Source organism: Peromyscus californicus, unplaced genomic scaffold (genome assembly GCF_007827085.1).
Source record: "Peromyscus californicus insignis strain IS unplaced genomic scaffold, ASM782708v3 Scaffold_16__1_contigs__length_79575227, whole genome shotgun sequence".
Lineage (NCBI taxonomy): Eukaryota > Metazoa > Chordata > Mammalia > Rodentia > Cricetidae > Peromyscus > Peromyscus californicus.
Genome location: NW_026294458.1, coordinates 32,626,679 through 32,651,118, shown reverse-complemented (window position 1 = coordinate 32,651,118; position 24,440 = coordinate 32,626,679). Strand labels below are relative to the sequence as shown.

At 36.8% G+C, this 24,440-nt stretch overlaps 1 protein-coding gene across 2 annotated transcripts in view; it reads right to left on the bottom strand.

Annotated features, from left to right (window-relative positions):
• Positions 1-10,396: 10,396 nt before the first annotated feature.
• Positions 10,397-24,440, bottom strand: part of Cip2a (cellular inhibitor of PP2A) — a 35,703-nt gene continuing 21,659 nt past the window's right edge. For both annotated transcript variants that reach the window (XM_052740837.1, XM_052740838.1), the window contains 8 exons: positions 21,718-21,910; positions 21,236-21,310; positions 21,049-21,159; positions 17,654-17,850; positions 16,365-16,478; positions 16,051-16,133; positions 14,937-15,076; positions 10,397-13,562 (listed from right to left, as the gene is read on the bottom strand). In XM_052740837.1, the coding sequence (XP_052596797.1) occupies positions 13,392-13,562; positions 14,937-15,076; positions 16,051-16,133; positions 16,365-16,478; positions 17,654-17,850; positions 21,049-21,159; positions 21,236-21,310; positions 21,718-21,910 (1,084 nt within the window). In that variant the 3' untranslated portion in view covers positions 10,397-13,391. The remainder of the gene's footprint in view (positions 13,563-14,936; positions 15,077-16,050; positions 16,134-16,364; positions 16,479-17,653; positions 17,851-21,048; positions 21,160-21,235; positions 21,311-21,717; positions 21,911-24,440) is intronic.

The following is a 24,440-nucleotide window of genomic DNA, read 5'->3' as shown; positions in this document are numbered from 1 at the left end:
TGGTTTCAAAGACGACCACTTTTCAATGGACAACCAGTAAGTTGGGAGAGACTAATTCTCCTCCCAGCAGTCATTAGTTGCCTGTAGTTTTTTGTTTTTGTTTTTTGTTTTTTTCGAATTTGGTGCCTGCCCTGGATCTCGTTCTGTAGATCAGGCTGGCCTCAAACTCAGAGATCTGCCTGCAATAGAAAAGGTAACTAGACTGCCTCCTAGCTGCTAGGATTAAAGGCATGCTCCACTGCTGACCAGCTGCCTGTAGTTCTTGGTATAGGAATTTACAATAGCCAAGGAATGGAAACAACCTAAATGTCCTTCAACAGATTCAAAGATAATGAAGATGTAGTATATATACACTATGGAATACAATTCATCTCTTTAAAAAAAAAAGTAATGAAATCTGAAGGTAAATGGGTAGACCTGGAAAAAGAATATATTTATTATGTTGATTATATAAACAAAAACCAGGACATTTAGGGCTGTGAACTTTCCTCTTAGTACCCGCTTTCATAGTGTCCCGTAAGTTTGGGTATGTTGTACATTCATTTTCATTGAATTCTAGGAAGTCTATAATTTCTTTCTTTATTTCTTCCTTGACCCAGTGATGATTCAGGTGAGCATTGTTCAGTTTCCTTGAGTTTGTAGGCTTTCTGTAATTTGTGGTGTTGCTGTAATCTATTAAGTACATTTGAGTCATAGTGTCTGTTAGTTCCCTTATTTCTCTGTTAAGTTTCTATCTGGCAGACATGTTCATTGGTGAGAGTGGGGGAATTGAAATCTCCCACTATTAGTGTGTGGGGTTTAATGTGCAATTTAAGCTTTAGTAATGTTTCTTTTACATATGTGTGTGCCCTTGTATTTGGGGCATAAATGTTCAGAATTGAGACCATCTTGATGAATTTTTCTTGTAATGAATGTTGATATCCTTCTCCATCTCTTTTGATTAATTTTAGTTTAAAGTCTATTTTGTCAGATATTAGGATAGCTATACCAGTTTGCTTCTTAAGTCCATTTGATTGGAAAGACTTTTCCCAGCCCTTTACTCTGAGGTAGTATCTGTCTTTGAAGTGTATTTTTTGAGGTGAGGTGTATTTTTTGCAGGCAGCAGAAGGATGGATTCTGTTTTCATATCCATTCTATTATCCTGTCTTTTTTTATAGGCAAATTTAGTCCATTGATATTAAGGGATATTAACCAGTGATTGTTAATTTTTGGTGGTAGTGTTGTGTCTTTCCCTTCTTTGGGGTTTGTTGGTGTGGGATTATCTATTGCTTGTGTTTTCCTGGGTGCATCTAACTTCCTTGGGTTGCTGGGTGCATCTAACTTCCTTGGGTTGGATTTTTCCTTCTAGTGCTTTCTGTAGGGCTGGACTTGTGGATAGGTATTGTTTGAATCTGGTTTTATTATGGAATTTTGTTTACTCCGTCTATGGCAATTGAGAGTTTTGCTGGGTATAATAGTCTAGGCTGGCATCCATGGTCTCTTAGTGTCTGCATAACATCTGCCCAGGACCTTTTGGCTTTCAGAGTCTCCATTGAGAAGTCAGGTGTTATTCTGATGGATCTGCCTTTATATGTTACTTGACCTTTTTCCTTTGCAGCTCTTAATATCCTTTCTTTATTCCGTATGTTTAGTGGTTTGATTATTATGCAGCAAGGAACTTCTTTTTGGAGCCCTGTCTATTTGGTGTTCTGTAACCTTCTTGTATCTTCATAGGCATTTCCTTCTTTAGGTTGGGAAAGTTTTTTTTCCATGATTTTGTTGAATATATTTTCTGTGCCTTTGAGTTGGTATTCTTCTCCTTCTTGTATCCCTATTATTCCTAGGTTTTGCTTTTTCATGGTGTCCGAGATTTCCTGGATGTTTTGTGTTATGACTTTTTTGGCTTTAGTATTTTCTTTGACTGACAAATCTATTTCCTCTATCCTCCACACCAGAGATTCTCTCTTCCATCTCTTGTATTCTGTTGGTTATGCTTGCACCTGTAGTTCCTGTTCATTTACTCAGATTTTCTATTTCCAGCATTCCCTCAGTTTGTGTCTTCTTCATTGCTTCTATGTCAACTCTCAGGTCTTGAACTGTTTCCTTCACCTGTTTAATTGCTTTCTCTTGGTTTTCTTGCCTTTCTTTAAGGGATTTATTGTTTTCTTCCAATTTTTTGCTTGTCTTTTCCTCAATTTTTTTAAGGGAATTTTTCATTTTCTCTTTAAAGGCCTCTATCATCTTCTTAAAGCTACTTTTCAGATCGATTTCTTCTGATTTTTCTACATTGGGATGTTCAGGTCTTGCTGATGTAGAACCACTAGGTTCTGGTGGTGCCTTATTGCTCTTTGTGTTGTTGAATGTAGTCTTGCACTAGTGTCTACCCATCTATTCCTGCAATTGGTACAAATGGTGTCTGTGTCTCAGGGAGCCACTCTTCATGCAATCAGGGCTGGCAGAGTCTGTGTCTCAGGGAGCCACTGTGGTCTTGGAGGATGGGTGGATTTGTGGGTAGACTGGGGCTTGTAGGTTACAAGGTCCAGTGGGGGATAATGGTACTTGGGCCTGCCTATAGGAGTCCTGCCTGCTGGCCTGCAACTGGTTGTGTTCCTGGATAACTGTTCTTATTATATAGAGTTTTACTGTTAGAGTTAAACCCTTTCCTTTTTATTTACACAAAAGGGGGAAATATTGGAGAGTATTTGTTTGCTCTGTGTGAAGATGTGTTACTGTGATTGGTTTAATAAAGAGCTGAATGGCCAATAGCTAAGCAAGACAGAATAAGCAGGACTTCTAGACATCTGAGAGGGTGTCTCACAAGGGGTGCCAGCAAGACACTGAAGAAGTTAGACATAGGGTACAGAGGAGAAGTAACCAAGCCATGTGGCAGAATGTAGATTAAAAAAACAGGTTAATTTGTTATAAGAGCTAGTTGGGTGAAAGTCTAAGCTAAGGTCAAGTTTCATAATTAATAATAAATCTCTGTGTCATTATTTGTGAGCTGGTGGCCCAAAAGTCTGAATACAATGAACACATAAAGAAAATGTACACGTACTAAAATATTGATCTGATATTTAAAAACCCTACTTGAAAAAAATATAGAAAGAACAGAAGATCATTTAGTTATATAAATTAGCCAGGCACAGAAAGACAAGTACTACATGATGTCACTTGTATGGATGGCAGTTATCAGAGGTTGAGAAGAGTCAAAGGAAGGATGGAAAAAGGAAAGATTGGCCTGTGGGTAGTAAGTTACTGATAGGAGTTAGAAGTTCTGGTGTGCTACTCTGCTGGTTAGTCTTTATTGTTGGAATCTAGAATCACTTGGAAAGAGGGGACTTTAACTGAGGAATTGCCCAGGTCACATATGCCTGTGGATATGTGTCTTGATTGCTGATTAATGTGAGAGAGCCCAGCCAAATAACAAGCCAGTAAGCAGCATTCCCGTACAGTTTCTGTTTCAAGCTCCAGTCTTGAGTTCCTGCCTTGACTTCTGTCAATGATGGATTATGACCTCAATGTGGAAGCTGAAATGCACATTTTCCTCTCCCAAGTTACTTTGGTCAGTGTTATGCCCAGATTGTGGGGACCCTTAAAAGACCACCATGAAGACCAAATCCCATATGTAAAGGCAAAGAGCCTTTATTTCATGCTCCAAGCTTGGTCTGTCTGTCCGACACAGTGGTGTGAGCAGAAAGTCCCAAGCCCAGGAGGGGTAGGGCTTTTATCATAGCAAAGGTTGGGGTGAGGGGATTTCTAGGGTTCAGCACCCTGATTGGCTGACATTTGTCTAGGGATATCTGTAAAAGGAGAATCAGTGTGTGCTAGGCTCAGAGCTATCTGATGATCTTATCTAATCTTGGTTGGAATGTTTGGGATGTCAGGTACTTCCCCTTAGATGCTGGCCCATCCCTGGGTGGATCTCTGGGTGGTGTCAGCTTATGGCTTTTCCTGGATCCAGGTGTTGCCTGTCAGTAAGCCTGTCACAACAGCTGTGTCTGGGCCCCTAAGCATGTCATGGCAGCTGTGTGGTCAAGCTGTTTTGGGCCCCCCACAATCAGACTGTTTTTTACAGCAATGGGAAAGAAACTGGGTTAACTACTTAATAGCAGGATCATTATAGATAATGATAAAGTATTGTATATTTCTAAAAACCCAGAAGAAAGGACATTAAAAGCATTTATCATGAAGAAATAATGTTGAGAAGACATGTATACCCAGATTTAAACATTACAAAGTGTATACATGAATTAAAATGTTATGTTACCTAAAAGAGAGCTCAATTTTTGCTTATATATCACTTAATATTATTTAAAGTTAAATCTAAATGACATAATAAAAATCTTATTTAAAGCTTTAAATAACTGAGTCAGGTGAAATAACACACACCTATAATCCCAGTATTAAGATCAATCCATATGAGTCTATTAAATAGGTAGTAGAATTTATTAAGATATAAATTGAGGAAATACACTCATGAGTGTAGAACAGGGTAGACAGTTGAAGTCATCCTCTGATCTGACTGGGAGCGAATCCACCTCTCAGGTAGGAGCAGGGAGAAGGGGAAGGTGACCCTTCTCCCTTCCCTTATAAGAGGTCATGTACAATGGCAGGAAGCACCACCTCCTTGAGACCCTATAGCCCAAGGTCATGGGCAGAGCAAATACCACTACATCCCAGAAGGGATTTTTTTTCTAGTTCCAGCTATTTACTTATGAATTCCATGATTTCATTTTTTTTTAACAGCTAAGTAAGACTCAATTGAGTAAATGAACCACATTTTCTTTATTCATTCATCTTTTAGGGACATGTAGCTTGTTTCAAATTGAATAAAAGCAGCAATGAACGTGGTTGAGCAAGTTTCTTTGTGGTAGGATGAAGAAGTGTCTTTTTTTTTTTTTTTTTTTTTTGGTTTTTTGAGACAGAGTTTCTCTGTGTAGCTTTGTGCCTTTCCTGGAACTCACTCTGTAGCCCAGGTTGGTCTTGAACTCACAGAGATGCACCTGACTCTGCCTCCTGAGTGCTGGGATTAAAGGCATGCACCACCACAGGCAGGTGGATAAAGTGTCTTTTGAATATGTGCCCAAGAGTGGTATAACTGTATCTTGAGGTAGATCAAATTTGCATTTTCCTGAAGAACCACCACAATGATTTCCACAGTGGCTATACAAGTCCCACCAGCAATAGATAAGTGTTCCCTTACTCTAAATCCTTGACAGTATGAGCTGTCACTTGTTTCATAGATCTTAGCCATTCTGTTTGGTGTAAGAGGAAATCTCAAAGTAGTTTTGATTTGCATTTCTGCCTGTGTCTAACTCCAGTAGGGTTCAGATCCAAAGAGGAGGTGCGGAGTCAGTGAGGGAAGGAGACTAACATGATCTGAGGGTGAATCAGGATGACTGCTGCTTTGTTGAAAAAAAGCTATACCTTTTATACTCTGTAATTGCACAAAGAATTAAATGGGAGAAAGGGAACATGTGAGCTATGTGTGGCTTGTGATCAGGGATTGGGGAAGCTAGCATTGACCTTGACAAGTTAATAGACCCCACAGTCATATGCTAATGGAAGGGCCACTAGTTCCTCTTGCCAGAGATAAGGAGGATGACTCCCTTTGGAGCAAGCAGGAACTTTCTTCAAGCCCCTGAGGAAATGGGAACTTTGATCTAAATGCCTGACTTTGGGAAAAGGACTGTCTTGAGGAATCAGACACTACATTAGAGAATATTAAAGTTTTTGTATGGCTTAGTTTATCCAAATATCTAAAGTTTAAAGTGAGCAAAGATGAGGCTAGACAAATATTACTGTGTACTCAAGTAGACCTTAGGAATTTATAAATCTTGATTATCAAATATACCTTTTTTTGAAGCATATATTACTTATCTAAGTTTTCTAGCACCTTTGTATTAGCTTGTGTGGGAGTAGGCAGAGTTATCATGCTATATGGTTCCATGGTTTTGGGGATTTTTTCCAAAGAATTATTTTGTTTTAAAAAGGCTACCATTGTATATATTTTCATTCTTCAATGCCCACACAAAATTTGCCAAAGGGAAAGGCATAAGGGAACTCGCATAACACATAGTGAGAATCATTAAAAATCAAAGTAAAAGGGTGTTGGAGAATTGTGATCCATGTGGGGGGTCTAAAACAGCTTGACCACACAGCTGCCATGACAGGCTTGGAGGCCCAGACGCAGCTACCATGAAAGGCTTACTGGCAGGCAACATCTGGATCCAGGAAAAGTCACAAGCTGATACCACCTAGGGATCCACCCAGGGATGTGCCAGCACCCCAGAGGAACCTGACACCCCAAACATTCCAACTGTTAGATAAGATTAAATAAGATCACCAGATGTCCCTGAGCCTAGCACACACCTATTTTCCTTTCACCAAGGTACCCCTAGACAAATGTCAACCAATCAGATTCCTGAACCCTGGAAATTCCCTCACCCCAACCTCTACTATGATAAAAAACCCTACCCTGCCAGGGGTCAGTGCTCTCTGCTCTCACCACTGCATCGGACAGACAGAGAGTCCAAGCTCAAGCTTGAATAAAGGCTCTTTGCTTTTACATACAGGATTTGGTCTCTGTGGTGGTCTTTTGGGGTCCCCACAATCTGGGCATAACTGTAGCTAGAGTTTTCCTGCCTGGCCCACGGTCAGGACAAATTTCTGACACCTGCCAGTCCCACAGCCGCTCAGACCCAACCAAGTAAACACAAAGACTTATATTGCTTACAAACTGTATGGCCGTGCCAGGCTTCTTGCTAACTATTCTTATTATCTTAAATTAATCCATTTCTATAAATCTACACCTTGCCACATGGCTCGTGGCTTACCGGCATCTTCACATGCTGCTTGTCACGGCAGCGGCTGGCAGTGTCTCTCTCTCACCTTCCTGTTCTCTCAATTCTCCTCTCTGTTAGTCCCACCTATACTTCCTGCCTGGCCACTGGCCAATCAGTGTTTTATTTATTGACCAATCAGAGCATTTGACATATAGACCATCCCACAGCACGTAACAATCTATGTCGAAATGCTAGATCTTTCTTAACCAACACTGGTTGCCATGTGATCCACACCACATTTCCCCGATGGCTTAGAATGTTGAACATTTCTTTGTTTCTAAGCCATTTGTATTTGCTCTATTGAGAATTATGTTAAGGGGATTTTTTAATTGGATTATTTTAATTTAGATTATTTTTCTTAAATTCTGTATATATTTTGGACATTTGTCCTCAATCAGATGGAGTTGGTAAAAGAAATCTTTTCCCATTGTATAGGCTGTCAATTTGTCCAAATTATGGTGTCCTTTGCTGTGTAGAAGCTTCTCAGAAAGTGGTTGCTTTTTGCCCTTGTCTGAAGAGTCTGCCTGAGGCTAAAATGAAGAGTTTTGGATTAACTCCATTGGCAGAAGAGATCTCAAAACAGTCTAATATAGACTCTGTCATGTTGTTATTAGAGGTAATTCTAATGAAGATTTATAATGAGGAGCAAGCTGAGAAAGGAAAAATACAAAATGTAAAACTTGAGGAGAAAAGGAGCACCAGGAGATAAATGCGGTGGTCCCCAAAACAGGTTGACATGGCAGGCTTACTGGCAAGTAAGCCTGGGGTACCACCCGGTCCTCAGGAAAAGCCATAAGCTGATCCCACCCAGGGAGAGGCAGCCTCTAAGGGGAAATAACTGACATACCAAATGTTCTGTTCCAAACATTGTAAGGTATCACCAAGTGTCCTTTAGCCCAAGAACACACTCATTTCCCCTTTACCAAGATACCCCTAGACAATCAGGGTCGTGGACCCTGGAAATCCCCTCACCTCTAACCTCTATTATGATAAAAAAAAAAAACCCACCCTGCCCAGTCTCAGCACTCTCCAATCATACCTGCTGTGTTGGACACAGGAGGGTCCAAGCTTGAGCTGCTTGAATAAAGGCTTTGCTTTTACATATGGGATTTGGTTTCTGTGATGGTCTTTTGAGGGTCCCCATGATCTGGGCATAATAATAAACAGATTGAGAAATGGAATAAAGGGAGTGGTAACCTCAGGGCAAGATCCTACCCAGCTAAGTTTCCAACTTGTGAGAAGGAATTAAAGAACGTCTTTGAACCATGAGTGATGGTGCACTCCTTTAATCCCAGCACTACAGAGGCAGAGGCTGGTGGATCTCTGAGTTTGAGGCCAGCCTGGTCTACAGGGCAAGTTCCAGAACATCCAAGCTTAGACAGTGAAGGTAGCCACTGAAAACAGAAAACTTGTGACTATGTAGTTAAAAGATTTCCGAGTCCAAGACTAGCCTAGTTTACAGATCCAGTTTTAGAACAGTCAAGCTTAGGCACTGAAGGAAACCACTGAAAACAGAAAACTGGTGAAGACCTAATTGAATGGGGGGGGGGGGGGGCGGCGGCGATGTTCTAGTACCAGCAAGCAGCAGAATTTGGCAGCTTCAGTCACATAATTCTGGCTTTAGAGTCAAGGATAGAAGAAAGGGGTTATGAAATCTCCCTCCATGATAAGGAAAGCTGCTGAGGTCAGGCATGTGTCAGAGGTGTTTCTGAATGGAGGCCCAGAGAGGCCATTGTGTGAAGCTGGGAAGGCGAAGCCTGGATTGCCTTGGAGAACCCAAGATGTTGAAGATGCCAGAGTTGTGGGACACCTGCTAAGAGGGAATGAAACTAGCCCAAGGGAGAGTGTGTTGCAGTCAATAAATCTGAAACAAGTTTGAGATCTGAAGAACATTTTGACATCAGACATGAAGATGCAGAGTTCAGAGTTTGGCTGGTTTTTGGTCTTGCTTTGGTCCAGTATTTCCTTACTATGCTCCCTTCCCTACATTTTGGAATGGTACTGTATATCCTATGCCATTATATGTTGGAAGTATATGATCTGTTTTTTTCATTTTGATTTTACAGGAGATTACAGTTAAGAGATTGCATGAATATCAATGAAGACTTTTTAGACTTTGAAACAAGTTTGAGACTGTTATAGATTATAGGGACCTTTGAAGTTGGACTGAATACATTTTTTCATTATGATATGACTACAAGCCTTTGGGGGCCAGCAAATGGAATGTGGTGGTTGAAAGAAAATGGCCCCCAAAGGGAGTGGCACCAATAGGAGGTGTGTCCTTGTTGGAGTAGGTGTGATCTTCCTGGAGGAACTGTGTCCCTGTAGAGGCAGGCTTTGAAGACTAATATATGCTCAAGCCACACCCAGTGTCTCAGACCACTTCCTGTTGCCTGCATATCAATATGTTCCTTTTTCCAGCACCATTTCTATCTGCATGCCACCATGTCCTACTATCATGATAATGAACTGAACCTATGAATCTGTAAGCCACCCCATTAAATGTTGTTTTCCTTTATAAGAGTTGCTGTGGTCATGGTGTCTCTTCACAGCAATAGAAACCCTAACTAAGGCATTATTTAAAATTTTTGCCATAACAGTGTTGGTATATGAATACTGCTGTGGCTAAATTTTAGTGTCTAAATAATGAATCCCTATAAGTAAAAAAATAAACTAAATAAATATAAATATACAGATATAGCTAAATAAAGCCCTATAAGCAAAAACTATGCATAACATTTTGATCACGTATTTTGACCATGTATTACTTTGTATTTAAGTCATGGGGTACATTTCTTTAAATACAAAATGAGCTTTAACAATATTTAACACAAAGAGCTTGGATTCACTATTCTCTTTGAATCATTTCTATGCATTATACAGATTATTACCTAGACTTGGGGGTATATTAAAACCTTGCTTAATTGAACATGACCATTATTGTTTTTTCCTAGGGCTTATTCATCAGCTGTCATATTTGAAAATGAAGAAAAGGATAAGGCTAGATAGACTAATATATTAGATCATTTTGTATTGTTGAGATTAAGATGAAATATAACTCTTAAAATGTCAGTCTAGAAAGTATAATAGAGTAAACTCATATTGACTAGTAACACATTGTCAAATCCGCTGCTGCTTCTGGAAAATTAGTTTTTAATAACAATGAAACTGATCCAATCTTCTCTATTAACTTTGAAAATGTCACTTTCTTATCAGATTTACATTAGAAGGCCTTTGTTATGTATTCTAGGATTATCCATCTTCTTTTGAAATAGCCAGACCCTGTAAAGACTGGGTCATTGGGAAATTACATAACTAAAATATTCAGTTACATTGTCCACATTTAAAAAAGTAATTATTTTGAATACTTGAATTATATTTGAACTCAGTGAAAGCTGAAAATGTATGATTACTAATCTATAATTGAGGGAAATACACATTTAATATTTACTGGTAATCATTGAGAAAGCAAAAGAAAGTGATATACCTCATGATTTAACAACACTTAAACTAGAGAATATGGAAGGAAAATAATATACCAAAAATACCATGATTTTTAAAAACAAACTATCTTCAACATCAAATTTTTTTCCTTTTATTGAAAATAGATAATTTTCTCATATACCATATCCTGACTATATTTATCCCTCCCAATCTCCCTACCTCCCCTTTTCATCTAGATCCTCTCCATGCCTGTCTCTCATTAGAGAACAAATAAGCTTCTAAAAATACAAAATAAGATAGAACAAAACCTAACATATCAGAATAGGGTAAAACAAACAGAAGGAAAAAGAGCCCAAGAAAAGGAACAATTAAACTGATGCAGATGCAGAGACCCTTGTTTGCACACTCAGGTATCTCACAAAAACATTAAACTTGACTCTACAATATATAGGCAAAATCATGTGAAGAGAAAACGTAAATCTGATTTCCTAAGATACATTACCTTTCTATCTTTGTATCCTCATATTAAATTAATGAACAGCTTAGAATAAACTTTAATCAATCAAAAGAACATTATTTATGCAAGTTGTAAGTACAAATAGTAAAAGGAAATATGATAGCATGTATTTTAGAAAACCTATCCCCCAAGAAATTTAAGCAGATCTGAGTAATAATACTACTGATAAATTTCTAAAGTTTGTTTTTTTCTTGAGACATGGTATACATATACCAATCATCTCTAAATCCTCTACTATGATAAAATAGTGTGAACCTAACTAAAACCTTTTTAGAAAAGAAAAAAAATACTTAAATATAAACTTTGGCTTTTAAAATCTGAGGTACATAGAATCAGAAACAAAATCACAAGCAGAAAAGTACCCAATATACTAAGTGTTGAAAAGAACAATAGGAATGATAAGACATGTGCTACAAGAAACAAAAGAAAGTGATGAAAGATGCTTTTCCTTCAGAGAGGAAAGACGGAAATGACTGCACTTTGTGAAAGGCTACTAGGAATGTAGTGGAGTACAGCAGTCCCCATTCACCTGAAGAAATACTCTAAAACTCTCATAGATGCCCTGAACCAGAGATAGTACTGAATTCTATATGTACTATGATTCTTCCTATGATACATATTATAAAATTTAACTAATTCCTGTTCTACCAAACCCTATGGTTTCATCCGTATGTAAACTAAGACTTCACTGTGCAGCTCAAATGACCTTGAACTCAGGATCCACCTGTCTCTGTTTTAAAAGTAAGAGAGTTGAAGGCATACACTAATATACCTAGCTACAAAGCTTAATTTATAAATTAGGTACTTCAAGGAAATAACAATCGACAATAATTAAAAATGGTAATTATAAAAAGGTGCTGTAATTAGTTATTTAATTATAGTATTGATCTCAAAATATAATTATACCTATCCTACTTCCTTTAATTATGATAGATAGTAGTTACATCCAAACTGACTGCTTTTGCATGTTTTGGAGCCATTATTAAGTACTACAAAACAAGGGTTAGTTGAATACAGCATTATAATACTTGAAAACATGATTTGATAACTGAGTTAACTAGTAAGTAGCCAAATTGCAGGTAGACTATGCAGTAGAGACATGATGGATAAAGAGATTATTCTTGATCCAAAATAGAGCAGGAAAATACAAGATTTCATCAACTCAGAATCGTGTGCATTTTAAAACTTATATATCACTATTTCTATTTTTTCAGATAAAAGTTTGCCATTGTAACTGAAACTACAGTACTGATCTAAAATGTTTTCTTAAGCACATCACACTCAACATTTTATTCAAGTGAAAAGTGCTAAAAAAAATCCCTTGTGTGACTGAAATACCTAAATAAGGATATTTAACTTTTGCTTTAAAAGTCAATGGCTCGGGCTGGGGATTTAGCTCAGTGGTAGAGTACTTGCCTAGCAAGCGCAAGGCCCTGGGTTTGGTCCTCAGCTCCAGAAAAAAAAAAAAAAAAAAAAAAAAAAAAAGGTCAATGGCTCAATGAAAAGCTATTTATGTATTAAATGTGTATACTACAGGAAATAACATTTCTGACAGTAGCTAGAACAGAAATCCAATTACCCTTGAAAGCGAGAATGGGTTCATCAATATACCTAATGTTTTAAAAAGAAAACACAGCTGGATATAGTGGATCACACTTGTAATTCCAGTCTGTTGGAGGCCAACGCAGGAGATCACCATGAATTAAGACCAGCATGGGCTCTATAGTGAGTTCAAGATCAGCCTGGATTAGAGAGAAACTGTGTCTCAAAAAGCAAACAACAAAACTAAAAACAACAGCAAAAATAAAACAGAAGAGTGAGTTAAATACACCTTAGGTTACTATATGAGATGTCTCAAGGAACAAAAAAATAAAGTAAAATAAAAAAAGCCAAACAAAAGAACTGAAGAAAGCTGCAAATAATTCTACAAATCATTAATTTTAAGCGACTATGTAATCATTTAATACAATGGGCACTTCCCAATTTTTAAACATTATTTCTGGTAACTACTGCATTGTTTTCAAATTCAGAGTTTAGGCTTTACATTATTTTATTTTAAATGCTGTAATAGAAACTCCTTTCAATCTACTATTTTGTGTTAACTTTAGAGAGAAATTAACTTAGTATCAGTTTCTTTTTTTACCAATTGATCTTAACTGATTCATCTTCAAAACTGTTCTATCAAGAAAGTTCAACAAATATATCACTTTGTGATGATGACATTTTAGTCAATGACAGACCATATTTATTATGACAGTCCCAAAAGATGACATTGTAGCACTCATAGTCTATGTGTCCACTCAAACATGTTTACACATTTATGAAAATGGACTCATGGTTGATATAAAATAATCCATGAATATAATCATAAATGAGAATACACAAGACATGTAAGAGCAAACATTAGAGAAACCAAATCATAGAATCTAAAAATTAATATTTCAAAGGCCAAATAAAACATGTATCAAATTAGGAATTTTACTAAGTTAATAGATAGTAAGCAAATGATAACTGTTTTGGAGTCACAATTTCCTCCATTTACTGCCACCTCCAATATATAAATACATCAAAAGTACTCATTTGCAAATTCCCCAAAGCCACAATGTTTATATACTGAGATTCACAGTTTCTGGGCTTAGTTTTCCACCACTTAAACTGTGGATCATTGCTATCATGTGAGAATGTTTGTTCAACTCGTCCTGCTGAAGTTTCACCAAAGACTCCTTCTCTTCCAAACGACCTTCTAACTGAGCCTTCTGCACTTCTAGGGAGGAAGCCTAAGAAGGAAGGAAGGAAGAAGAAATAGAGAATAAACAGGACAGAATGTTTTTTTCACCTGAGATATTTTAAATGTCTTTTATTCTTTACTTGTAAGAATCACTTTAGGACAAATTACATATATTATATTTTAATTAAATTACATAGTGAAATTTAAGATAAATTAATAGAAACTGGAACTTTTAAATTATCTTTTAAAGCCAATGATGATAGCCAGTACTCTAGAGGCAGGTGGATTTCTGTATGTTAAAGGCAAGATTGTTTATATAGTAAGTTTGAGGCCAGCCTGGGCTACAAAGCGAGACCTGAGTCATACACAGACACAGACACAGACACAGGCACACACACACACACACACACACACACACACACACACACACACACACAAAGCCAGAACAGCAGCTACAATATTTTTTTGCAAAAAAAGTACATACTAAATAGTACTTAAAAAATAACCAGATTAATGCAGATACCCCCCCAAGCTATAAATATTCCATCATGTTTAATGCCCCTTATGCTATAGTTGTTCTGGAATAGTTAGTCTTGAAGTTGGGCTATTCTTATCTTCCTGGCAGTAAATGGGCTAGAAAGCACAATTCATAGCTAACTCACAATCATATATAAAGAATAGATTAAAATTCACAATATATGCCTATTACCTGAATTATATATAACTTCAGACTCCATTTCCTCATCAGTAAGTTACAAGTGTTAATATTTGATATTTATATTTGTCAGAGAAGATAATCAACAAAATATTTTTAGGAGTTCTCTGCAAATTATAAGGCTCTTAACAAATATACATTCCTTACCACTTGTGTAAGTAAAAACAGAGCTATCAACCTATATAAAGCTACCTGCATGAAGACCTATGAACCCTTTCTATGTTCTCTACACACTTAAAAGCTATAAATATGCACTTAAGAAATCTTTAATGACTTTAAATTACTAAAGAACCAGAACATTAACCTACTGTGGTGGCTTGAATGAAAATGGCCCGCATAGACTCACAGGAAGAAGTACTACTAGGAGGCGTGGCCTTGTTGGAGTAGGTTTGGCTCTGTTGGAGGAAGTGTGTGTCACTGGAGAGCGGGGGCTTGAGGTCTCAAAAGCTCAAACCAGGCCCAGTGTCTCACTCTCTGTCTCTCCAGCACCATGTCTGCCTGTGTCCTGCCATGATGATAATGAACTGAACCTCTGAACTGTAAGCCAGCCCCAATTAAATGCTTTCCTTTATAAGAGTTGCCTTGGTCATGGAGTGTATTCACAGCAATAGAAACCCTAACTAAGACATCTACACATGTTCATTCCATTAAAAAAAAAAAAATTTTTTTTTCATTTTCCTGCAATGAAAACTGAAGAGTCTTTCTTACCTTAATACTCAACTCTTTTCTTATCTGTTCTGTTCTGCTTAATTCTTTCCTAAGGATATCAATGGTTTCCTGCTTATCTTCCTTTTCTTTTTGTAAAACATTAATCTTTTCTTCTTGGGACTTTGCTTTTTTATGCAAATCTAAAAACAAACACACAAAAAGTCATGCACTTAAGTAGCTACTATAAAAGGAAAAGAAAAAGATGAGGAAGACAATCAAATAGCTTGTTGGAAATGTTACTGACTTAAAAAAAAATACTTCAAGGGGAGAGATGGCTCAGAAGATAAAAGTGCTTACCATCACCTGAATTAACCTCTGGAACCTACCACATAGGCAACCCCTATCCTCCACAAAATAAATGTAAAGAATAAATAAAGCAAAACACCCCCAAATTCCTTTTTACCAGTATTGTATATAAAAGAGCAAGTCTTTATGTCTTTCCCCACTTCCTCTGTTCTAAACAAGCATGGCAAGAAGGGGGCGGGTGTGGAATGAGGACAGGATGGGGATGGGACTGGACATGCAGAGCTTAAGGGTTACTGGAAAACAGAGATCACAAAACATGGCAAATAAAGAGGGCTTGGTCTCTGTGTAGTAAGGAAGGTGACTCAGAACAACAATGGTCATTTTACAGATGACAGCATTTACAGACTTGTAACTCTAAGTTATCCAGTGCTGCCACCTACTGTTATGATAAAAATTTTATTTTAAAAAGGGCTATTATTTCTTGTAATTCATAGAGTTGAAGAAAAATACCCACTACATTTTCTACTTGATCAAATGAATGAAATGCTTTAATGAAAGTTCAAAGAAAAGGGAAGTTGTTTAGGAAGTCATTTAAAAAATGAAGTTGGGGCTTAAGAGATGGCTCAGTAGTTTTGAGCAGGCAGCTTTTGCAGAAAATCAGTTATCCAAAACCTCTTCCATGACCACTTGTACTCATGTGAATATATTCCAGCTATCCTTATACACATAAAGTTGAGAATAATGAAAACAATATCCTTAAAATAAATAAGGAAAGTAAATAGTAGCAATAAACTAAAACCAATGCTCTCATTTTCTTCCAAAGCAAAACATGCTGAAAACAGATAGTGTCTCAAACAAAGCCACTTACGTGATAATTTACATTCTCTGTCTACTAACTGGCTCTGGACTTCTTTTCTCTGTTCTTCTTTCTCCATCAACTGAGCAATAGTTCTAAAATTATAAAAGAAAAATTATTGAATAAAATTATGTGTACTACTTTACCCCCCAAAAGTATTAAGTAAAAGTTTTAATTACTTATAAATCTGACAAATTTATATTGTAATCTAAAAGAAGAAAGGTCTACCTACTAGCTATCAATAAAAAACAATATTCTATGTAGAAAGAGAATCATTGTCTTTCCAAAATGACAAATAATTAGAATATAGAATTAGAGGATTTTACTTTTCATTTTGTTGCTTGAGTGTTTCATTCAACTTTTTCACTGTCTCAATCTGTTTATTCAGGGACTCACAAGTAGTCTGTAAGTCGGTATTCTTCTTTTCAGTAGTCTCATTTCTAAAAAGACAAGGAAGTGTCTCAGTGTCAGAGGAAAGCAGCATGGGGACCTGGAAATGCCTGTTAAAATTATAAATGCTCGCCGGGCGGTGGTGGCGCATGCCTTTAATCCCAGCACTCGGGAGGCAGAGCCAGGTGGATCTCTGTGAGTTCGAGGCCAGCCTGGTCTCCAAAGCGAGTTCCAGGAAAGGCGCAAAGCTACACAGAGAAACCCTGTCTCGAAAAACCAAAAAAAAAAAAAAAAAAAAAAAAAAAAAATTATAAATGCTTATGCTCTTTCACTACACAATTTACCTAAAGAGCTCACTGCATAGCACAGTAAACTATACTCAATGATAATAAAAGGCAACTTAAGTAGTAACTCAAATTTCTGTGGTATTAGGTAAAATGACATGAAATTCCCAATATTTAACTAATTTTGACTTGCTGAAATGACCAGTCTGTTCTAATATCAATAATAATTATGACAATTAAGTTCATTCAATAATTCCTTTACAACTACATTTGGATTATGTGTGTGTGCAGGAGGGGGTACATGTGTACTATGATGTGAGTGTGTGAATGTCTGAGTACATCGGCTCTCTCCTTCCATCATATGTATTCTGGGGGTCACACTTGGGTCGCCAGGCTTGGTGGCAAGTGCCATTATACACTGAGCCATCTTGCTGGCCCCTCATTCAATAACTGTTAGAGCAGCAGCGCTTCACTATCAAGCACTACTTGTTCCAGGCCATAGTGATCAGTCAGTGATCAAAACGACAAACTTGTCTGTGAGCAGCTTACTTCCCAGATAACCTGTGACTCTAAAAATACATAGAGACTGTTGCTCTGTGTAATATTAGTTATATATTTGCAGGGCTAACCATTTGGTATCAGAAAAACAACTGGTCTGCCCTTCTCTAGACTAGACTATTTCTCTTGCTACCAGTATTCCTTAGTTGCCTGCAGTTCTTTGTGTAGGGTTGAGGCCTTAGGTCTTTTCCCTATGCACTTTGACATGTCTATTGTTGTTCTTATTCAGCTCAGGTTTAGGCACTCTTAAATCTCTTAAGAATTACATATTTTGCGGTGTCATGACAATTTAAGAAATACTTTTAAAAATTAATTTAGGGTTGAGGAAATGTGGCATGTTCACTTAGGTTCTAACTTTACACAGAGACTTTTACTTAATTTACCTTTGAACAAGTTCCATGTAGGACTTTGTCAATATTTCATGTTCTTCAGCCACAGACTCTAACTTCCTACTATGTTGAAAGAGATGCTCAATATCACTCTGGGCTCTTTCAGATTCCAGCTGTTGTGATTTCAGCAACACACTAAGCTCTTCGTTTTTTCTCTCAACTTCTCTTAACATACCCGCAAGTGTTCGTGCCTCAAAAGAAAATGAAACACGTACTTTTTCACTATCACATATACAAACATCATGCCAGAATGCTTGGATAAAAATGTATCACATATCCAGCTGGTGGTTCCACTGGATTATTGTGCCCAGTTATCTTAGCTTAAGTACACTATATGATATTGGACCAACAAAACTGTCTAATAAACTTCAAAGAATGTATTAAATAATACACACATGTGATATGAGCACACATTATTGTTGATAAATTACACAATTTAAAAGAGCTACCAAATATCTAATTTAGCATCTGCTGGACTATAGAAAACTGTATTAGTTACATGTATATTCTTAACTACTTCCAAATCTGATTCAGGTTGAAAATCAGAATTATTTCAGATTCTTCAGAGTTTTGGAATATTCCACATACACAACATATACATGAAATCCACATCTAAACACAAAATTTATTTATATTACATATCCCTCATATACATAATGTGAAGGTACTTATGTACTGTTTTAAATCTTATGTACTGCTTTAAAAATTTGTGCATAAAAGTTTCATAGTGGAGAATTTTTCACCCATGACAGCATTCATCCAAAAGTTACTTTTAAAAATTGCATTATGCTTATTTATTTATTTATTTATTTATTTATTTATTTATTTATTTATTTGTGTGTGTGTGTGTGTGTGTGTGTGTGTGTGTGTGTGTGTGTGTGTGTGTCTGAGTGCATGTATATCACTGTGCATTTGTGGAGGTCAGAGACTAACTTGTGGAAGTCAGTTTTCTCTTTCCACCATTTGTGTTCTGGGGACTGAACTCAATTTATCAGGATTAGTGACAAAGGTCTTTTACCTACTGCTCCACCGCAATCTAACATTACAGATTCTGAAGCATTTTGGCTTTCAAAAATTTGAATACTGAAACTATACCATTATAATTTTTAATTTAGTAGATTTTTCCGAGAAAAGCAATTTCAGCATGATCAGAATAATAGATATTAATACAGCTGAAAGACAAAAATTAACTTTCCATATAGTATTCAGATGAAAGGACACAGTCTTTAGGGGTAGCCATCAACACTAAACTGCTATGTTTATATACATCAGTTTCTTCATTTCAGGTAAGAATCAAGAATAAGATATTAACATCATTGATACTGATCTAACATTTAAAATTAAGCTGGCATTAATTAATTAACTAGGGAGCACAGTCTAAATAAGCAGTAATTAAGGAATGGATACTATCTACCACTTTGTCTTAAAAATGCCCCAAAAGACACACAATGTAAAAGGGTACTATGAGAAGTGAGAGGAATAAACTCTTTCAATATTACTAATTTCCTTTCTTGGAATTTAGAAGGTCAATGTATCAGTCAAAACAAAAGCATGGTAAAATATAGGGGGAAAAAGGACATTAAACATTTGTACTTCTTTTTAAAACTTTTTTTATATTTTTAAAAATAAACACTTGAATACTAAAAAGGGAGGGTTTATTTTTGCAGAAAATTATGCTTTTATATTGTTTTAATACAAGTGCTGGTTAGTGTTGTCACCTTAATAGAATCTGAAGTGACCTGGGAAATGGGTCTCTGTGGATTATCTGATTAGGTTAATTGATGTAGAAAGGCCCATCTCAATTTTGGAAGGGACCCTTTTTCCTGCAAGGGCTACAGGAATGCATGAAATGGAGAAACTGAGCAAAGCATTAGAATGCTTGTCACTCTACTCCCTGACTGTGCGTGCAATGTAACCTGTCACTTCACTCCTAACACCTTGAACACTTGAATAAATCCTTTCTTCCTTCAGTTGCTTTAGTCAAGGTATTTTAATTCAGCAACAGGAAAAGCAACCCAGACAAGACATGATCCACGGATAGAATACACACTTATTTCTCCCTCCTTCTTTTCAGTTAGATTTCTTTTAATTTTTAGGATATCTTTATCCTGAAAATATTTTAAGTATTTTACTTATCAGAGATTTTAATCCCTCTTTCAAACTCCTACAATTTTATAATTTATTCATTGAAGTAATGAATACATTCCATGTGAATCTGCTAGGAATTTCATATTATTAAACAAAGTTTTAACCCATAAGGCAATTATCATAAATACATTAATCATCAAACTTATAAAGAACTTACCATATGCCAAGAATTGGGATTTGGAGATTCAGAAATAGTCTTTACTATCACAAGTAAGGGTGGGAGGTAATATGATTTTCATAGGCAAGCACAAGGTGGAGGCACAGAAGGAGAGCCAAACATGAGTAAGAAAACAACCACAGAAGGCTGTGGATGCGGGCACTTAAATGAAAACTGAAGATGATGAGGTATTAAGCAAGAAAAAAGGGGCTCTAAATAGGGTTAAGGAAATTCAAAGTTAAGAAGAAAATATAAGACTACGGTTAAGTTCTACCAAAATGCAAATCAGTATAAGCAGTTATCTGCAGTTACTGGCAAAATATGGAAGATGTGGAGTGAAGTGAGATTTTTTTATTTTTTGTCAAATTAAGGAATTTCAGTGACATCTGAGAACAATGACAACTACCCTGAAACACTGGAGATAGGATGAGGCACTCCTTGAAATACCCTTGGGAACTGCCATAAAGCAACAGGGACAAAACACAGATACCACTAATGTGCAGTGTGTCTGAGTAACAGACTTAAGGTAGGAAAACTATATCAAAGTTAAGTCTAATCAGCCAAACCTGGTGAATAATACCAGAGGGAAATGGTGATTTCCAGGTTTCTAAGTCAGTAAACTCAAGCAGTACACAGACCACTACACTGTAAGTGTATTTTAAAGCCAAAGGTAAGTACTTTACCACTGATTATACAGCATTTCAAGCATTTCCCAAATGAGTAAATTTGGCAACATAGTTTATTTAGTGCTGGGGGCAGGGGGTGGGGGGGGGGAGATCTCTGCTTGCCATTAACTTGGGAACATTGACTTTTAGTAATGGTTGAAACTATACAACAGAAAAATAAGGAAGAAAGGGCTCAGAATATAATAATTCTGAGGATCTTTGACACTCATCAATCAGGTAGGAAAGAAAATTGAGATGATAATGTAGCTAAAAGTAAAAGGAACTACTTGCATGAAATGCTCAAGGCATTTCACCTCAGTTTCAACATGTGTTAGTCACATACTTGTAACCAGTACTGTACATGCTTTTTATTTCACTGTGAAAGCATCAGACATGCTTTATTTCTATAGTGTACAGACCTCGGTCTCTGCTTGAGTTCTTTGACAGCGATACTGAGCGATCAGTCTGTCAGCCTGTGCAAGAGCCAGGGCCTTTGCTTCCAGGAGATCTTGTAACCTGCTCTCTTTCGACTAGAAGAAAATACACTGTTAATGTCCATTGTTTAATGCATACATCATTACACAGTTAAAATAAGCTTGTACTCACGGCCAGTGTGGAAAGTTTCATCTCATAAACATCCATTATGTCAGATATTCTTATATCATTAATTTGATCCTTCACCTGGTTTTATAGAGTTAAAATTAGAAAATTGTAAATTTGACAAAAGAAAAATCAAACTATTTTGCAACTAAATCATTAAAGCTGAAGAGTAAAAATATATGTTCTTTCAGGTGGGTTACAAATATTTCACTAATCTGGCTATCTCAGCAAGGTTCAGTATTCATACGCTGATTTAAAAGCCATATGGTGGGCAGTCAGGAAGGAGGCTAGAATAAGAATGACAGCTGTGCTTTAAAAAAGTGTTTAAATTTTATACTGTTTCTTTTCTTTGAAAAACATCCAGATTTTACTTTTTATGTCAAAGGATAAAGTTTGCATCTGTAGTTGTTTAAACAAATGCTATAATCAGAGCTGACAGTTGGCCAGTACCAAGCACAAGCCCATTTACAGTGCTACTTCTCACTCACCATCACTCCGGCCTGAAGTTTTTCTATTAGCTCCTCAATGTTCAAAGGAGCATTATCTTTTGAAAGAGGTGGTGTTAAGCACTTTGCTGATGCTGGAAAATAGTGATTTAAGGGCTGCAAAGACATTTTCCTGGGCAGATGCTCAGTTTCTTGCTGTCTGTATATATTGTTTGCTGCTATACTTTCTCCAAGTCTGAATAAGAGTCAGGAAGAAAAAGCAATCATAAAAACAGAGCAAAAGGCAGAGAGTTGTTATAGAACTATGGTAGTATTTGAAATGAGTCTTCTTTGGGGACTATACGTCTTGAAATATATTGGAAATCATTTTTGGTAACCACAATAAAGCAGTTTGGGGAAACATTCTCAATTTTCCTGAGGACTCTTTTCTACTTAATATATGTGACAATTCCATATTTGGTTTGGAGGCATTCTAGCACTAGTTAGTGAGTGTAGAGTATTTGCAATGAGTACAAAGTTACTGTATTACTCAGAACAACCTTCTTATCTTAGATGATATCACCTGGTCCCATCTATACTCTCCTCTGACCTTTTTCTCATACAGTATATTCTCATCAATTTTATTTCTATTCTGCTCCACTAAAAGCCAATCCTGTTTATGTCTCAAGGCCTTTGGATGAGTTGTTCCTTTATCTGAAACTATCAGAAGAAGGTTGATTCCATCTTACCATAAGATCTTGGTTCAAATTCACCTCTCCAGAGAGGTCATCATTAATGCCCTATGTAATATAAATAATTAGCTACTCCTCTCCATAGTGGTGGACATTATATGAACCTTTAAATTTTTTTTTTAGTAATAACAATATAGTAAGATAAAACAAAAACTAACACATTGGAATTGGACAAAACAAACAAACAGAAGGAAAAGAGCCCAAGGAAACACACAAGAATCAGAATCCCAGTTGTTCACACACTTAGGAGTCCCATAAAAACACTAAACTGGAAGCTAAAATGTATTAACAGAGGACTTAATGTAGACTGTACAGGCTGCCTCAGTCTCTGTGAGTTCATATGAGCTTTGATCATGTTGATTTAGAGGGCCTGGTTTTCATGGTGTTCTTCATCCCTCTGGCTCTTACACTCTTTTTGTGTCCTCTTTTACAGGTTCCCTTACCCCTGAGGGGAGGGATTTGATGGAGACATCCTGGTTAGGGTTGAGTGTTCAAGGTCTCTCACTCCTCACTCTCTGCATACTGTCGGGCTGTGGGTCTCTATATCTGTATTTGTTCCAATCTGCTACAGGAGGAAGCTTCTCTGGTGAGGGCTGAACAAGACACTGATCTATGAGTATAGCAGAATGGCATCAGGAATCATTTCACTGCTGCCTTTTTGTAATTTTTTAAAATGAACGGAAGTATTTGGTTTTACTCTAGGTCTCTGGGTTGTCTACTCTCCCCACTATCTAGGTTCTCACCCACTCCAAGATTAGTTCATTGTGTAGGGCTGAGATATTGTGGGCCTTTCCTGGTCCACTTTGGCATGTCCATATAAAAACAAATACATATATGCACGCATACACAAACACAACACATATATGCATGCAATAACAATTAATGAAAGAAGAAACCATGAATTGCAGGTAGGGAGTGGTGTATGAGAGGGCTCTGAGGGAGGAAAGGGAGAAATGTATTTATGTTATAATATCAAAAATAAAAAAATATTTTGGTAAACATATTTGTCAAAATTTTAAACTTTTTGGCTTGGGTTTGTTGTTGTGTGTGTTTTTTTTTTTTATTAAAAATATTTATTAGACCATGTGTGAAGCTGAGTTTGCTTTTTCCCTCCAAACCAATACTACCACATAAAGTAAGGAGTAGAATTCTTATTGCATGGATATTTGGCATAGATATTTGCTGTGGGATAATGCTTTTGTACACTGGTTTAATAAAACAATGACTGGCCAGTAGCAAGGCAGGAAGTATAGACAGGATAAGCAGACAAGGAGAATTCTGGGAAGAGGAAGACTGAGTCAGGAGATGCCAGCCCACCATCCAGAGAGCAGCATGGTAAAGTCACAGAAAACATGACGACATATAGATTAACAGAAATGGGCTGAGTTTAAGTGTAGGAGCTAGTCAGTGGTAGGCCTGAGCTAATGGCTGAGCAGTTTTAAATAATATAAGCCTCCGTGTGTTTCCTTGGGTCCGAGCAGCTGCAGGACCTGCATGTGGGAGAGATTTGTCTGACTATGGGCCAGGCGGGACACAGGAAAACTTCAGCTACAGATATTAGCTCAACAGTTCTTTAACTTTTAATTTATGACTATGTACATGAGTAATTCTGCAAAATGCAACTAAAGTCACTTAACAACAGACAGCATGGATTAACAAACTCATCTCTTACATTTAGAGAGTGAAAGCAGCACAGATAACAGAGATGATAGTAAAATGAATGGTGTGGTTTTGGTGTAATAAACTATTTACAAAGCAAAAGCTTGTTCACTGGCCTGCTTATTGACCTCTAGATTCAATTACTTAAGTGACTTTTACAAATTCTATTATATAAACTTATTCTAAAGTTCTAAAAATTAAATCCCAAGTAGACTGTAGTAACCATTCAGTTTACATATTGTCTTCCCCTGACACACAAACTCAATTTAAAACAAAACAAAAAAAAAAGTGCACGGCATTTTCAGTATACTATTATCTGAAATGAAAGAATATAGTAAATTTTTTTGGCCTGGCCATCATCTACTCCATCTTATG